This window comes from Dromaius novaehollandiae, chromosome Z (assembly GCF_036370855.1).
Source record: "Dromaius novaehollandiae isolate bDroNov1 chromosome Z, bDroNov1.hap1, whole genome shotgun sequence".
Taxonomy (NCBI): domain Eukaryota; kingdom Metazoa; phylum Chordata; class Aves; order Casuariiformes; family Dromaiidae; genus Dromaius; species Dromaius novaehollandiae.
In genome coordinates, this window is record NC_088132.1 from 65956452 (window position 1) to 65975382 (window position 18931).

General features: G+C 39.2%; 1 protein-coding gene across 1 annotated transcript in view; it reads right to left on the bottom strand.

Annotated features, from left to right (window-relative positions):
• The window catches only part of LOC112995762 (integrin alpha-2), a 71182-nt gene that overhangs the window by 46126 nt on the left and 6125 nt on the right, over positions 1–18931 (bottom strand). The window contains exon 2 of the mRNA XM_026120953.2: positions 5564–5687. Coding sequence (XP_025976738.2) covers positions 5564–5687 — 124 coding nt within the window. The remainder of the gene's footprint in view (positions 1–5563; positions 5688–18931) is intronic.

An 18931-nucleotide genomic window follows, 5' to 3' on the forward strand; every position in this document is an offset into this window, starting at 1 on the left:
AGCTTTATCGCTGTTGTGCCATCCAAACAAAAAACCTAAACCAAACAAAATAAGCTCCTCTCATTCTAAATGCAAACCTAAATCTATGCCGACTGTGCCTAAAGCAAATTTAATCCTAGCTTTTATTTAGCTTATACTCCTCATACTTAACCAGAAATTACTATATTACCTTCCTCTTCGCTGGAGTTCGTTGGCTTCATTGTAGATTTGTGGGTTGTCCAAGACCCAACAAGATATAAAGCCTTTAAACCTGCCCAAATGCTAGCCCTACTTCCAATGCCATAACTATGCCGTAAGTAAAAAAAAAAAAGCCAATCCATACACAGAATTTAACACTTAGAATTGAATATTACTGAAACTTTAATTTGCAGAAATGATCAGAGCCTGTTTCCCTACTTGACTTAAGAAATCTAGCCTGCCATCAATATATGCCTGCGAAAAAATTATGAACCACGTTCTCCTGCCAACCCTAACCTTCTGCTCTGTACTGCCAACCTTTCTGCACCTAGAAAATAACTTAATTATTATTCCTGTTGTATCCTGAGCCGTACTTTAGCTTAATGCTAACCTTAATCTATGTTATAAATGAGCATCTCCTATTTACCTTTTGAAGTTAACATGAACCATTACAGTAGACAGTTACACAACGCAGCTCTGGGAAAACATATGTGCATCCTTCTAAAACATGGGAAATGAAGAAAGCAAGAGAGTAGCTGGATAGCACCCCGCTAGTTACAAAAATATCTCCTGCTTTACTGGGATTAAACGGGATGCGCATGAAGCAGAGTGAAACTGAATGTATCATGAAAGAATGCAACATATGATTACTCAAATACTTGTTTTTTAAATAAACTATATCATATACACCCTATTAATTAAAGGTCTTTTTCAGGCATGAGTTCAGTGTTTATTTTTACAATACTTCGTTATGTATCCTTATAGATCATCTTTACATAATACTATGGTGATTAGTATGTGATACGGCTCAGATTTTATTAGTCAGCTCCTTAATCAGTCTCCCACATTGTATACAAAGCCATGGAACTTCATGAAGTCAAATAAAGTTCAGCCGCAACGTCATACCGCACAGGCTGCAGAAGTGGAGAGCAGAGGCCAATGCGAATTATTTCTGGGAAATTACACCATGACAAAGCTAATAACTGGCAAAGTGTCCCATAGCAGAAAACAAAATCAGAATTCATGCTGAAGGGCTGAATTCTCAGCTGTTGTCAGAATATGTTTTATATTTTATGGTGTGGGTTTTTCTTTTTTTACTTCTTCTTTTCATGTATTTATTCTTTAATATTTTTTTTTAAACAAAGGTGGCCAGTGAAATAGGAATATGAAAGTAAAAAGGACCTCTTGAATCGTCTGGTCCAGCTCCCTACAATCACAGGAAGTGATGAATAGATACAAAGACTGGAAAAGTCTTAATTCTCATAGATGCTTCTCTGCACACCCCAAAGCCTTTATCATCATCGAAAAACTAGGAGCCTTTGAATGCAAGGCTAAAAACCTCAAAAGCTAAGGTGAGTTATTGCAAGAGAGGTTTGACTGACAAACTTCGAAGGCATTGCAGAGATAAGCTACTGCTGCTTCTCAAAACAGAAAAAAAACAAACTATAGGTCATGCACTTGGGGGAAACACAGCTGGGTAAGGAACTGTGTTTGCCTGCAGCAGTGGTGCTGATGCTTAAAAGCAAGAAGTATAGTGATGGCAGCATACTGTTTAAAAAGAAGTTGGCCAAAATGTACTATCTCCATTAAAATCAGAATGTTTTGAAAATTTATTGATTCCAAGAAAAGCTACTGTAGAAATACGTCTTTACATCAAAACATTTCATTGGTCCGAAGAGGCAACACACAACTCAGGAGAAAAGCTACTGTGTTTTGATCAGTAATAAGCAGTCCGCAATGATTTTAAAAACTATTTAGCAGTGCAATGACTATGTAATACACCAGTAGTTGTAGTGCTTATTAAGGTGTCTTTACTGACATGACATGAAATAAAACAATAAATATTTAAAGAGAGAAAAAAAATCCATAACAAATTCCAAAACAAAATTCAAAAACTCCATATCCTAAACACAGATATAACCAAAGAGTGGCTGCAACTTGGTACCAAACAATACACTAACAACAGACTAAGATTTTGGTTCTACCGTGGATTGTATCTGCAGACTGTCCTGAAGACACATATATGTAGGTAATCTTCAAAGAAAAAACAATTTAACAGCTATATACAGCTATCTTCCTTATTTGGAGAGAGATAAAAATAAAAGATAAAAAAAAATAAACCCAACCTCTGGAAAACGCTAGTATTGCTGGTTTTGCAAAATATACTATCAGCTGCTGTTTTTGGCATACATATTCAAGACAAACTTGATGGGGTACAATCCACCTTTATAAAATACTACTTTTTAAGAGTAATGTCCATTTGGTTTCAATTTAAAGTTCCAACACAGGCGATCTCATCACAGGGAGAACCGGAGTGTAAACTGAATGATGTTTCTATTGTGTCTAACTACTTGTGTGGTGGTCTGCCTAAATTTTTCTCTTTGATGAGTATGTTTCTTAACATAATAATTCATAATTTTCCTTGACTCCACTGAAGAGCTCCAGTTTTGAAATTCCTACCAGGCACAGTCAGAAGCTTGAGTTTTGCTCGACTTGCAAGTTTGTGCTTATTTGTATTGCATTGTGTGCCACCAATGCCGACGGTGGCAGACCAGTGTCCAATTATCCTGGATCATCTGACTCTACACAGAAAGATCTCCTGTGCTGCTTTGTGTCACAGCTCCCCCAGCACATAGTAGCCCCCCTGCAGTCCCGAACTCCTGGTCTGATAGTCTTCCCTCTCTGCTCTGAACTCATCTCCAAGCAGAAGTTGATAACATACTGCTGCGTGCACAGTCCCAATTCTGCAAAAATTCTCCTGTCTTTATCATTTTTCTATCAACCCTTTTTGCCTCGGACAGATGCCTCCCATAAATACAGTCAAATAACATAATATAACTAGATCTGTTATTTTCTGTCCTTTCTGCTCTTTGAGAGACTACGGATGGATTTTTAAAGCTCCTCTTAATACGACACCATGTGATTTTATTAACAGAAGCAAGGTCAAGGAAATGTGCAGTCCACTTCAAATAAGAAGTGATGAAATTCGTAGATCTTGGATTCTGGATAATCTCTCCCTTGAAGATAGCTGTCACCCCAGCAGTGTTTGATGTGGTGAGCAGCTCCGCTGTCCTGAACAGAGTTTTCAAGTGCATCACACGCTTGCTGCACAATGACGGTCTCTTCATAAAAGGATACAGTAATAAATGTTCCCTTTTGACAGAAAACAGTGTCACAGCCTTATGCAAGGCCTCAGTCTATTTATCTCGCTCGTAGCTTAGCCATGTCAACAAGCGCTCCACATATGGACTGCAGGCTGTGCATCACTTACAGTAAAAAGCAATCCTATTGCACAGTTTGAGTGGGGTTTTTTTTGTTTTTAATAAAACACACAAGAAAGAGTGTTGTTCTAAGAGAAAGAAGTCAGCCTTGCAATGAAGAGAACAAGAGAGTAAACTATGCTTGTCTAATGATTTTTTGTGAGAAAGATTGAAAAGAGCTTTCCTTCACTGAAGAATCCGTAACAATTCACAGTTACTAGAACCAGAGCTGATAGAATTCCGCTGACTTTTGAAACTATGGTCAGGCACACTGAAAAGACGGAACCGATGAAGAACTATCTATCTACAGAAAAGACTCTCAGATTCATAATATTCAGATACCTGGGAGAAAAGACAGAGAAGTTAACTCAAAGTTGCTTGCTTTCTCTAATTCCAGCATATATTACGAAAACGCCTTCATTACCAGTTTCTTGAAAATCAGAAGTATGCAACAGGGAAATATAAAACAAAAATAGGCTGGGTAAGTTGAGCCTAGTGCTCCCGTTGTAAGCTTACAGAAAAACTTACAAGAAGAATAGAACACAGGACATAATTTCCCCCAAATACCAGGTATGAGCTGAAGCATTCAATTCACTTGAGGCAAACATTCTCGTTCTCCTTCAATAGCTCTACACAGAAGTCACACACACACACACACACACAAAACAAAAAAAAAAGAAAACAAAAAAAAAAAAGAGAGAGAGAGAGAGAGAGAGGGAGAGAAAGCTCTGAACTATGGGAAACTAAGCACATAATTAAAGTGGGCAGAAACACAGTGAGAAAATGCCATGCAGCAGGCAAGGAGAAGGGGAACTGGCTACCCAGGGAGAGGATACCTCAAACTTTTAGTTCAGAGGATACAGCTGTGCCCTCCTCTTACTTTACCTCCTGGTTACTGCCCATGTAAACAGGGTAATGCCAGAGAAGCAGTGGGATCTAGGTAGTCTTCCATGTATGCATATGCGACAAATTGCAACCACAAAGTATGTCTCTGTGCAGGGCTGTGCATAAATATCTCAGCTAGCTCTGTATTTTCATATTAACTTTTTCAAATTTTAAACTATTAAAGACATTTTCATATGCATTTCCATGGACTTCAGATTTTAGTATCTTACTTTTTACTCAGAAAAGTTCAGCTACTTACTACCTGTCCATCATCAGTTAAACAAACATGCCAATCTGTGGCTGTCCTGGTTCTGACATTGTTTCAATCTATGGAAAATGGTGCATCTAAAATGCTGTTTCAACTTATGATATTCTGTATAGCTTTCCACTGTACACTTAAAACCAAATATATATGAATAACTACTTAACGTAGTTGAGTACTGATGAAGTATTTATAGATGTGCAGTCCCTGCCATGACAGGCACCTTAAGCTCTGTGGCTGCTGGGACCCAAAATGAGAAAACAACATGTTTTCCACTAAATGGACTTACACTAGATTAATACTTTTAAAGTTTTTGACAACCAACCTTACTAGAGAAAATATTTTACTAATTACTCATCAAGACTAATGTTGTGACAACAGTGAATTTCACATCAAATTTTACGGCTGAAGAAATGCAGCAGAGACAAGGTCCTTGCTCAGATTTTGTTACAATATACACCCAAATACGTTGTCCCTCAAGAAAGGAACAATTAATATTATATCAGAAACAAAGTTATATAGATGTAAGTTCATGTAATTTTAACATTAATAATTAGAACTTCTCAAACCCATTGATTTTTTTTTAACCTCAGCAATGTTAAAATGGAACAATATCCCAAACATATGGAATGTGTAACAGATATGCTATTGATTGAAGAATGGCTGAAATCAGAGCTAAAATTCTACAGGATACTGTGAGTCTTAGAGAACTAGTGTATTGGCAAGAAAGTAAAAGCTTAGCTAGACTATATTCTTTAAAGGTAAAAAAGTCATCTAAATGTTCACACGCATACATCTTTAGAATATTTTCACTTTGTTTTAATAAAGTCTGTATTTACTAATAAAAAGATAACTTTAATATATATATGAATTAACAGGAACTCATTTAAATGAAATTTATAATTACAAACATAAAAACAAGTTGCAACATTTTACCTTAATCTAATTGGACATATAAAAATGTATTCAAACTGCTTACCATTTGCCTTGTTCATTTAAAAACTGTTGTACTGCATATCCAAACTGCTCTCTTGACGGACCAGAAAATATTTTTGCTCCAGAAAGCCCAACATTGTAGGCTTCACAACAATTATGAAGAATGCCTGTTAACAGAAACATTAATATCACCATAGGAGCAATTAAAGAAGAATTTTGATCCCAGTGAAAAAGGCTTTTCATCTGTGCCAGCTCCCCCATAGAAGAAAATAAAATGTAGTCTTTGACATGTGCAATAAAAAGCAGCCCTTCTCCTACCTATACACAACAGTATTCATCTACCAATATGCAATGCCTGTCTAGCACACTTCGTAGGTGTTTTGCAGGCACAGATTAATGACTCATTCACTAGTTGGCTTAACAAATGCTGCAGCATTACTAATGTGAGTGTTTTAGTTGAAGAGAGACAAGAAATATGACTCAGAGGTCTTTTATCTTCTTCTGCCTTAAGATAGGCTTAAGGCTGAGCAAGCACATCAATGGCCTACTCAAGTACATTAAAATGAAAATCCACAGACAGTAACTGTTAATAATGTTTGTATTCTACTGTCTATCTGCAGATTATAGTCTGAATTTTATTCCTGTATTTCAAACAATCTACTGCATTAGAAAATCTACATTTTTGAGTCATTTCAATATTACACTGTGTTTGTTTTCTGTCCAAACAGTCGCAAACAGTTGTCCAAACAGGAAAACTTAGAAAAATAAACACGAAAGACTTATTGCTGTATTAATAAATTATGACACTTAATCTTGAAACTGCACTTTGCTAGCATCAGGGTATTAATTGCTTTTCCTTGGGCACTCCCATGCCTAGGAATAAGGGTACTTCGCTCCAGTTCACTCCGTTCCACTTTCAGGGAACCAGCAGGGCTCTGGATAAGGTTCTGAATGTCCCAAGTTTGCAAGGTGTGGGGGTCCAGCTACTCATTCATAAAGGACCTGATTTCTTTATAAACAAAAGTTATACAAGGACATCAAGGAGAGTGTCTATCATAGAAGCTGTAGGAAAAGGGCCTGAGACTCCTAATACCTGTGAACAGGTAATTTCTTCTGCCCCTGCTCGAGGTGGAAGAACTGAGACTATGGTAGGATCCCTGGAATAAGCTACAGATCAGTTGCAGATACTTCAGGGATTATGACAGTCCTACAAAAAAAGACAATTACGGAAGAAATCATGACCTATCATTCTACTGTGCAGTCACTGCCTTAGGTTTCCTGGTGAGATGAGTTCGCAGAGTTGCTCACTGGTTAAACAATGTCCCTCACATTTTCCCTCCCTTCCTGTGTGCCCTGACAGAATGAGTTTCATCTGTTCTCCAGGTGAAATATATCTCAGTTATTTTATAAGAGTTATTGCATAGTAAAGTGGTGATCTTTATGACTACTCCATATAAGAGGAGGGATCCTTTAAAGAGATGTGCTGATCTTTGGCATCTTAAAAATTTTAGTTTAAGTTCAAAGCATTTTGATAACATCAAATAACATCATAATGATAACATGCTATAGTCACAATTGCATGTTACCAAGCAAAGTTCACTACATTTAAAAAATATCAATGAATTTTGTATCTTAGCCCATGCAATAGTAAATACAAATGTCACTAGCAGGAGATTAAATACAACTCACATACATAGTTTCTACTTTCTGACCATGAACTCCAAACAGGAAATCATATATTAGTCATTTCAAACAACCACTGTCTACAGCTGGCTTCTGGAAAGCAAGTAATCACCCTTTGCTAAAACTATAGTTCCTTGAGAAACACCATTAGAGATAAAAATTTTTCCCTGGTCATGTTATTCAAGACTGGAGAAGACAGCATGTACAGCCACATCAATCAGTGTATTTTGCAATACTTTTGACACTAATCACAACCACATAAATTCATAGTTCAAGTCTGGGTTTTTGGCAAGAAGAGGTTGGATAGACATTAACTATAGAAAAATTAGAATACTGTAGAAACTTTGCCAGCAATTCTTCAGTGATTAATATACTTGCTATGCCACTTCCTAAGTTTATTTTTGTGCCTTACTGTTTTTAAAACGTATTATCCTCAGTCAGAAATCAAGTGTAATTTAGCAGCGCCTCATTCTTAGAGGCCACAGGAGACTACTACAGGAGTAAGAAACTGTTCCAATGGGCAAGTGATTTCATATTTCTCTGTTCTTGGCTCTTCACGCTTTCCTCTGCCACATCCACTGTTAGCCACCAATCCTCTCAATAAACTGAGTAAAGAGGGCTACTGTCCTGCTTTAACGCTCCTGTGTTTCAAAGTATGTGTTATGTCCACTCTGCTAGCCAAACTGTAACTTTGCTAAATGTACTCTGCCTAAGCACTTTGGCCAACTGAGGTGCAGCTGCAGCGGAGATCTTTCCTTTCTTGTCCGAGGCCTCAGTCTCCCTAAATGCTAGAGCCAGGTCAGAAATTTCCAGACCTGGATAAAACTATAGAGACCAGATATCACAACTGCCAGCCCAGGTGAAAACCCCCACGCTGGGTCAGATTCACATAGAAGACGGCGACCAGTCAGCCCAGGCTCGATGAGACACACGCCAGCTTATACCCTGCCGGGCCACGGCTCCGCGTGCCCTCCCGCAGGCTCTTGCGGCACCCCTCCTCGCGCCCTCCCCATTCCTCCGGCGGTCACCATGCCTAGAGGTGCTGCCCACCATGTAAAGCCCCTGGCACAAAGATTGTCCCTTTTCTTCTGATGCGTGATGGCATGGGATTTCTGGCACCTCACTCGCCAGCAGACGGCATGGACTCTGCAGCAGCCACGGCCTCTCTGCCCTCTGTCTCACAGTGGGATTCGGGCCTCGCTGCCGAATTCGGTGGGTCTCCAAGAGACCACTCCTACGTTCCCGCCGAATCTAAGGAATAAAGACAGCACCTTGCCAGAAGAAGCCCTGGGGACACTCCAGTCCCCTGGGGTTCCTCTGGCACTCGGGATGAAGGGGAGTATTTGCTTAGCGAAGCAATCCTGTCCCCCCGCACGTGTCCGGCAGTCAGTACGCGCACACATCCATCCTGGGCAGGCGGCCAGGGCCCGCGTGTCCTGCCAGCAGGGCTGGGCAGCTCAGCACACAGGCTCACACCTCCCACTCCCTTCTCCCCCACCAAACACACCATTTCACAGGTTCTTCCCATTTTCCGGGCTGCAGCTGAGGCCGCACATTCAAGCACCAGCTCTGAAACAACACGGGCTCCTCCACCCACCCTGATGTTGTCGAGGAGCCGCAAGGGTCTCAGGGACGGGGAGCTAGGGGCAGAGCTCAGGCAGGGACCAACGGCCCGGGCTGGGCTGAAATGGGGGCCGGGGGAGGCCCTGGGGGTGCCCGCAGGGCCCGGACAGACGCAGGTGGTGGCCAGACCGGCACCCCCGCAGCTATCACACTTGGCACGCTGCAAAGCGGCCGCACCGCTCCTAACGCTTCCTCCGCTAGAACTGTTTGTAAACACGTTGCCTTGCCTGACAGGGCGCCAGCCGGCTAAACTTCCTTCTTTTTGCTGGCAGGGTTAGCTCTATTCGCACCCATTTAAAATACAACCACTTCTTACACTCATTAACTCTCATTTATTGTTATTACTTTTTATTGTTTATTTTCATTAGCTTTTAATGTTTGCACTGTATCACTATGGCTTGATTTTGTTCTTTTTAACCCTTTTTACAGCTTCAATATCAGAGTATTGCTCTTCAGGGGTAAAAAGTTTTACATGGAACAATGAGGAAAAGAAAAATCAGCTCATTGTTCACTTCTCAAAATTGCCCCAGTCATCCTTTCTTTCTGGCCAGGCAGCTGGTCAAGAATAACAAAAAGAAAAAGGACAAAAACAAAAAAGCAACCAGAAAGCCTACCTCTGAAAATACACAGTCATCTTAAATAATCCTATGGATCCGCTTCGCCTCTCACTCATGACTACTTTGCAAAATCGAAGTAGAAAAACTGGTGACCACACTCTGACTCACCACAAACATTATCAAGCAAACCATAGTGTCAACATATTTGAATCACAGTCATTTTAAATTCTACATTCTGATAACTGTTAGCAGGTTTTTGATTTTGCATCTACTCCACACAAATATTTGTTGCTTTGGGCTTGGTGAGGTCCAGGAAGAAAATTACACTAGGCATTTTTCCTGCCTTTTTCCTCCATCTTATACAATGCTTACACTATAAGTAGATCTTTTTTTCTGCTTTGTGCATCTATCTAAATACAGTATTCAGAACCAGAAATCCAAGCATTTGTAGCCAAAAAAAGAGAAAATGCTAAGTTTTCTCCAAAACTATTTTAAGCCTATGCCAGAATAAGAGGCTCTCTTATGCATTAAAAGGGTGACAATCCTTGAAGCATCTAAGTTCAAAATACTGTATATTCCAGGCTGGAAAGATTCAGTAGCTGTTGCTGCCTTCAGGCAATGAACTTGCATAAATTAAGATTCTCAAAATACAAAAAGCTAATGCTCTGGGTTTTAATAGCTTTCGGTGACAGCATTCTAGTTTGGGACCTAACGATCATGACGAGAGATTAAGACAAGTAAAAATCCACTTCCTAACTTCTGTCTCTAAATGCCGCTTAAGTCAGTCAAAGAAACAGACTGCATGGAACAAAGGAAGCAAGATACAAGCTTTAAACTTCTGAAGGCTCCTCTGAAGACTTCAAAAGCTGCTGTTTCTCTCCACTGACTAAACAGAGAACTTGGACATTTTGGTTTAAAGAGGACTGCTTCATTGAGCAGTCTCGTTCCCAGCCTAACACTTCAGACAAAAAGTTAGAAAACATATCCTTAATGTGACAAATGAAATCTGTAAGCTTTCAAGTAAAGCTCCAGTACCTCTTTGCACTGTATTTTTTCCTGGCATTGCCCATACTTTAGCAACCGCATTCCAATATATACTATGGGAGCTGGGATGCAAGCGTACTTCTGCTTTTATAAGTCTGCATCACCATTTTCTTGCTGCTAGTAGAGCAAAAATTAATACATGTTCTGACCATGCACCTTTAAGTCTGAACATGTGGGAATTCCTCTGCAACTATAAATGACATGTCTAATGATGGCTATAATGACTTCTGTTTGCTGCTGTTAAAGTACAAGCTGAAGCAAGCTTTTTTTGAAGTAATAGCTCATATAAGGTACATCCAGTTTACAATTCTTTGTATTTTGTATGAAAAATTAAATAAAGCTCACAACTTTAAGTGAGCAAGTGAAAAATATCCATTGGGTAATCCATCATTTAATGTCATGATTATAATAATTGGGTAGTTGTAAACCCTTATTCAGTTAGTCAGTATAACATAAAAGCGTTTTTTTAATAGGATGAGAAGCTACAAAGTGAAGTAAGATTTTGGTGTGTGCCTGCTTGTTTGATTTATGACGTAAGCTTATAAACTCATAATAAAATGTACTAAAAAGATTATTAGTCTGTGTCTTGTATCATAGTAAGTGTCATAACAAATGTGTCATTTTGTTTTCTGTCTAAATTTTAAAACCAAATTTTTAGTCCTTTTATATTCCACTGAAAAGGTGACGCTCCCATTTAAGATGGTGGAGATATCTGACAGAATCATACAACCACACAGACTCAATTATACCAAATCTCTGCTTTGATTAAAATAGCTAGTTAAACAGAGGCATTTACTGCTATCATTAGCTACAGTTTGCATTAGAAGGGTCTAATGAACAGTATAAAGACATAAAAAGACACAGTGGAATTTGACCAGTGAATCTGTAAAGACCCATTTTATGCTACACATTGGTTGTAAACTTATTTACTATTAATCTTGCTAGTAGCAACTTTATGATGAAGGGAAACACCACCTTTATTTCCTCAATAGCATGGCATTCTCTTTATCAAACACCTATTAGGTACGTAACCAAAACTGAGAAAGTTCATTATATAATCGAGCTAAAGCTACCATTTCTTTTTCAAATTGAGCATTCACTCTACTAATGAACCCAGGAAAGGAAACAGAAACAGCCCACTGTGCAAAGCTGCATTCTGCTTTACAACACGAACACAGCTACAAATACTGTCCATTGTGCTGCAGCCCAGCTTCAGATCGCCTTCCAAAAAGGGAAGCAGACGCTGACAAACACAAAACCAACATCAACAACCCTACTTCAGCCCGGTTTTTCATTACACATTGAGGATTTTCAATAGCAAAAATAAGGTGCTAGCATGAATTCCCTGTATGTTATATGAGGTATACAAAACAGTTATATCTCACTTTGGAAAACAGGAAAAAGAAAAGGGAAAGTAAGGGACTGGGAATGGAGGGGGGGTAAACAAGCAGTCACTAAAGAAGAGAAATGCCATAACCTATCATTATGATAAAGATATGATGTTATTACACACATTCTTGGATTTTTTTTGAGACCATGAATTGTTTTGGAAAAAAGAAAATACCAAGAAAATCCTCTCTGGATTATTGTCTGCTTCCTGAAGCAGTTGCATAGATTGGCAGCTAGTAAGAGGTGTATAGCCTACTTTTCCTTAATTGCTCAGTCTAGCATTTTTTTTAGAAAATATTTAGTATTTCCAGAAGGTGGCCTTAACTTGCCTTTTATGTTCATCTCTTCCAAGACAGTCACTACAATGTAAAACAAGTTCCACAAAGAAAATATTCACTCTTCGTCTCAAGGATCACTTCCTCCAAGTAACACTTAATAAAAGGGCCTTGAAACCCTTTATTCGCTGCTGGGGCAGACAAAAGCAAACTGGGCAGGGGGGGAGAGAACTAAAAACTCTTGGTTCCCTCTGGTTTTGTCTCCCAGCGGACTGTGCACTCCAGCTGAAGCTATCCCCATGTTTGTGGCCTTTATAAGGGCTCTCTCTCGGGTGGTTTTTCTGGCATTTTGTATTATCGCCTCGGATCTTTTCATTTGTCAGGGAACTTGTAAAGGCAGTTTTGTCTCACTCCAATACCCAATTGGCTATTATTTTCATCCCTCTGCAAAAATTAGATGAATTTGGACAATGAGTTCAAAATTTAGCAAGGGAGTAGGGGCACCTACAAATACTCCCCACACTATAACCACCTACTGTCCTTGAAAATCTAGGTATTAAAAAAAAAAAAAAAATGGAATGAAGACAGAAAGGGAAAGCATGAAAGTTATAAAAGAGAGCAGTCAAGTAGTACTTGTTTCATATTAAATATATTTAGTGCTATTTTATTGCAATCTATAAAATGGCATATTTTGCTGTAGGAATAAAGTTACTCTCTTATTATTCACAGGCTATGTTGTCAGTCTAATAATTCAACTGGAATTAGTCAACTGTTCTTACAGAATGAACACTGTAATTTGACCACCTTTCGTAATACGTTATGTCTTTAAAGTTTTATTGACATTACTGTGATTACATAAAGGACAAAACAACCAGCATGCACTGCAGCACAGATACTCATTTCCGCTTCCAGAAGCAATCAAACAATTCACACTGCAGTGAGCTTGTTCAGGGAGTAAATCCGCCCCCAAAAGAACAAGAATGTAGTGCATGCAGCAAAGACATCAAATAAAGTTCATTTCATGTAATGAATGAACAAGTAATTTTATGTTGGTTGCATAGTTTTGGGGGCTTTCCTATAAATCAATAGGAAATATACTTTTGCTATATCTTTAGCATACTAGGACAGAGCTACAGGGAATCCAAGCTACCTTCTGCAGAATGAAGGACTACTTGTAGTTGAGACTGGAAAGGCATACTAACCTTAACCTGCTACGGTTAGGATAAGTGAAAAAACAAAGGCACTTTCTCATAATTTTTTCCTGTATATTTACTTCTCTATTGTTTGTAAATTTTCCTCCAATATGAAAAACTCCATCAGTCTATACCCATAAGGACAGTTAAAAATGTCCAGCACATGCAGAGAAACATGACTTTTATAATCACAGTTAATCTGTTTTTATTTTAAATTGAATGGATTTCTTACTGAGAGTGCCCCTCCAAATAAAAACAATGCAGACCTCTGACAGGAAATCAAGAAGAGAAAAGAATGTGATTGGCAAGAGACTAGATTTTTTGTGCTAAAAGTCAGAGTATCCTATGATCCTCACTTCGATTACTCTGTTGATACTTCATGACGTTCACAGAAGTCTTAGAAGAGGAGTCCCGATTGTTTTACTGTCTCCTCTATTTGGTGTACTTTCTTTTATCTTGAGACCCAAGTTTTCTTCACATCAGCTAAATTATCTGAAGCTATTTAATAATTAGTAGAGATAAGGTTTAGCAAAGAAATGAATAAGAAGACAAATGACCAAAAAAACCCCAACCCATTAACAATGCCTCATTTAGTAAGAAATCATCCCTTCCCCTCCCTTCCTCTTCCCCCTCCTCTCCCTCCCTCTGAAAAGTTTTCTTGGCTCCACTGTCTAACTGCGTATTCCTGGAAGTAGGTCAACTTGGAGTTTGGGAGCTTCAGAGTGTGTAAAAGTCTGAGTCACTGCCTTTGACTTACAACTGTTTATGACATGAGAAGCAGCACTGAAGAGTTACCGATGATCTGTTATAAAAGCAAACAACACAACATACAAATTGTGAATGAAAAGTTGAGGAGACTGGGATAACACTACTAGATGCTATGCGTTTTACTGTTCTGTCACTACTGCAGCTTAAGAGATTATTTAAATTTACCCACAACTGCATTAGTTACTCAGGAAGAGTTATCTTTCACTTGATAACTCTATATTTGTGCCCCACGTTGCTCTCCTCTGTTCCCAGGACAGATGAATAACCTGCCCTTTATCTGGAATTGAGAAATCTCAACGATCTACTGTATGTGCAAGGGCGGATTCCCAAGGCATGTTTAAGAGAAGTTCCTGCAGGACTGACAACTTCCTGTGCTTTTTTAATAAAGACAGCAAGTATTCAAACTTACTCAATTTTATTATCCTGGCATGTTTCCATCATTAAGTTCAGTGGGGATAAATTTCTTTTACAGAAAACTCACACATATTGCGTCCTATTAAACTGACTTGAAAGTTTTTCTCTTCCTTCTTCATCTTGGTAAAACAGGAGTGTTTCAGCTTAGTCCTTAGACTACCACAGTTTATCCTCAACAATACCACAAAGAGGTTAAAAGTACACAAGTCTAACAAGCTCTACAGACATAAATACTACATATGTATTTAGATTACTGGCTTCACAAGTAATGATAAAAAAAAAAAAAAAAACAACCCTCCTTGTGCTTCCCTATGATAAAAACTGACTTCTCATGTGGCATTTCACTCTAGCAAATTCTTTTCCCTCATGTTCACATTATCAGTTATTGACTATTTTTTTAAACCAGTGATATTTCCAAATATAGGCAGAGAAGCATGAGTTGTATTAAGACTGAAAGAGAAGACATGTATGTCATTACACAGAAGCCCATGAGACTTACCTCTCCATACCTTGTAAACTGCATTTGGTCTTAGCTGCTATGAAAGCACGTTTGTACACAGATGTCAAGAAGATGGGAAAGCCACCAAAGCTCTCTGTATTCCCAGGCCATTTCATCCTCTAGGCTATATGAAAATTTCAGCATACTCAAATATCACCATTAAATGTGACCTAGAAAGGCTACATTTGGAAAAGGCTGAGGGATTCGCCTCAAGATGACTCCGCCGTTGGGGGCTGTAGCCCACAGCACAGGGAATGAAGAGGCTCCAAAGCGACTCTGCCATCAGCACAGAGGCAGCGTTGCGACCCTGCTCCTTCCTAACGGCTTCTGCAGAACCAGCCTGGAGCTCTGCTCTCTGGGCTGCCCACAGCCAGCCCGCCAAACAGGAATAGTATTAGCTGTAACAAGGTTGTTACATTAGCTTCCTGCAACAAGAAAACCTCCCAAGTACGACAGGATATATAATACAATAGTTGGAAGAGCTATAATTATCAGAACTTTTGTTTTCCTATCTCAGACTTAAGGACTATTTCTCTCTAGTGATTGGAAAGGGAGCTCATGGTCTGGAAACCTGAACAGTAGGTGGTCTGAATCACCTACCTGCAATTCCTCCTTAATATGCATTGAGATTAGCGACTCTGGCACCAGGTAGGGCTTAGGCAGAAGGTGAGCTCCTTAAAAACTGATAAAGGATCCAGGAAGCCCAGACTTTGCCGGCTGCCTAACCCCAAATTAACTTAAATTTACTTGTCACCTATGTTTTATAGCATGTATCATCAAAATTTAGAATATAATACCAGTGTAGAAGCGCCTCTAAGAGCAAGGTATCCCTTTCCTGAGACCCACTGTGGTATCAGGGCCAGAGGTGACGGCTGCTTCCTGGAGTGGATAATTTCTGTTGTAAATAATCATATAATTTAATCATAATTAATTCCTTTTTATGCATTACCTGTTTGTCAAATGTAAAATGCAAAAGCAGTCCAAAAGGGCAAACTCCTCCCAGCTACCTGCCCCCAACATTATTCCACAGGTGAGATCTGCCTTTGCTTGTCCTTCTGGATACATGAATATACATTCTGGTATGAGCAGAGACCTGATTCCAAGAGCAGAGGTGGAGAGAGCTTCTCTTTGACTGCTTTATTACCTGGTAGCAAAGATGCTTCTCGAAAAGTGAGGGGTGAATTGCCACCATCCCTTCTCAGGCAGCTGCTTCTCGAGGCAGAGTTCAGGTAGATGGACTCCAGGAAGGACCCCCCACCCTGGCCCTTAGAGGACAGAGGCATCTAATGCAGGGGCCTTCAAACAGCCCCATCTACCTACCGGCTAACTGCAGGAGCCTTCCTGCTCTGCAAGTAAACTCTTTTTTGAGCACTTTAAAAGCGCCTAAATGTCTCTCACGAGTCCAAACTACCTAACTCTGCCATCCTGAACCACCCTAGCTGGGGGCAGGGAGACTCAGTTTTGGATGCTGTGGGATGGCAGCAGCCACTCTCCTGGCCTTGAACACGTACACAAGACTGGTGTATCCAGATGCCCGTGGTCAGGTGGGTGACATGCTATCTCTAGTTAGAGTTCAGAAAGAAGTTATCTTTTCTGTAAAAAATGCAGCCATTGTACATTTTGGGGACAGAGAGAAAGGACCATGTACATTTAAGAAGTGTCTTTTGGAGATAATACCTGCTTCCACAAAAAACAGAACAGTTGCTTTTTGTCTTCAGAGAAGCAAAGTCCATTGTAATTGTAATCAACCTCTGAGAAAGACAACTCCGGAGTCTCTCAAAATATTTTCTTTACTGTATTTATTCAATATGATGAACTGGCTTTGGGCAGTTTGGAAAAGAAAACAAAAAAACCCCCCAAAAACGGAGATAGCAGAGACAGTGAAATGAAAAGATATTTGGCCAGAGTCAAATGAATAACGATTATTAGCAAAGCTACTAAAGGACTACTATCCAAGCAATGCTGCTGGATTTTTTCTCTGTTTATTGTTTTGCCCATCTTAAGGTTTTTTTTTTTTTTCCCCAGTCATTTCTGCTATTCTAAATTTTACCTATTTCAGGCTTATCTAAATGGGAACTCTATTTGGTGGGCATACTTTGACAAAGTGTCAGACCAGTTGCTAAAATTATTTTTTCACTTATGAAAGGTTAGCTGAATTCTCATTTGAGAAATATCAGCTACATCTGAGTTTAATATCTAAAAAAAATCAGTTCTACATGTACCTGAAGTATGGCACACATTGATAACTCAATTTTATACCACGCAGAAGGAGTTCTGGATTAAATTGTGCTCTTGTTGATTATTAGAACATTACTCATACTACCTTATTATAGTTTTCAGTTAAGAAAGTAGTTTTTCATTTCACTGTTCACTTATTCTACTTCTTAAAATGTTCTGCCTTTCTTCTTTGAACAATTGCTGTTCTCATCTTGAAACAGAAAATGCAAATATTGATATATGCACAGAAACCTTTTCCAGTGTTCTTGAATCTTATGCATTCTTTATTGCAATGCTATTCTGCAGCCTTCTAGCATACATCAGTTGATCAGGGACAACACACCATGCTTGCTTCAGCTTCCAACAGATCTGTACCAAGTGGATTTTTTCTTTATTTTACCTACCTTACTGTAGCACATTAGTATTAAAAAACACTGACCACTGTTTCAGGACCTAGTTGCCTTGATTCAGGCAATCACTTGGTCATTTACCTGGTTTTAAGCATGGGGATAACCTCACTAAGTGAAAGAGACCAGCTCAGAGTAAATTTACACTTAAAGTTAAGTCATTTACTGATCTGCTCTTTTAGCAGATTATGTAACTAAGTAGGATTTCTTACTCAATGCACTTTCGTAACCCAAGGAAAACATAAACCACCTAAGGCCTAACAGAACAGTCAGAAGAACAGTGAGATCATGAGACGTGACCACCGCGTAGTGTGGGTAAGGTACGTAGCCCATTAGCTAATTCGGCTAGCGTACCTGTGAGCAGCTGCCTTACTCTAGGTAGTGCAGAGCATGGCACAAGCACGCCCCATGAAAGTGCTTGGCTCACAATCTGTCGTAACTGTGCCCAGCACAGTGTTAGGCTCACATGAGCTAAATGCTGGTTCACTATTCCTCATTCAAATAAAAAGTCTGATATCGCAGTCAGACGAGATGGTTCTTAACTGGTTATTCAAGACACTCAGGTAGCCTGGTCATTTGCAGTCTTACCTCTATTGACTTAATACAGTTTTGTATCACAGTTTTAACACAGCATCAACTGTCGCTGGCTTTCTTGCACATGGGTCGCATGCAGACCCATATGTGACAGATATATAGATAAATGAATGAACAAAGGTAAAAACCTAGTTCAACCTTTCCACCTCCACCCCAGAGAAAATGAACTCTTAAATAAATATGAAAGCCACCCTCAGATTCCAGATTTCCTTAAGCAATTTTCCCATTTAAGAACGGTCCCTTTACTGTGTAATACGCTCCCATCCAGAAGCCTGTCGTTCACAATAGTTCTTCAGGACAGTTCCTTATCATCTCTTCTTTAGAAATAACCAACTATATTAGCAAAGGAGATTTACGTGATTAAAAAAATATCCTGTATGAAATACAGGAAGAACGATAAACTTCGAAGCAGCATTAAAAGGACAAAACAAATCGGGAATAAGGCAAGAGAGTTCCACCAGTAATTTGAAAGGGACAAAAGGATCCGTGACATTCATCATGTGCGACATTCAAACATGCAGATGCCGTTTGGTTATATGCAAAATGTATTTGCTCTTACAGCATTCAGTGTGTCTACGTTTATCTTATTTCTTTGACTGCATAGTTCCTTTTCTAAGCCCTAAATAATGTGCAAGTCCTATTAGATTTTTAAAGAATAGGCATCTCCAGGAGAAAATAAAGCTAACTTAGTCCCTGAACAGCATTTTAGGATCCCAAGAAGACTAATTCTTATTCAAAGCAACAATTA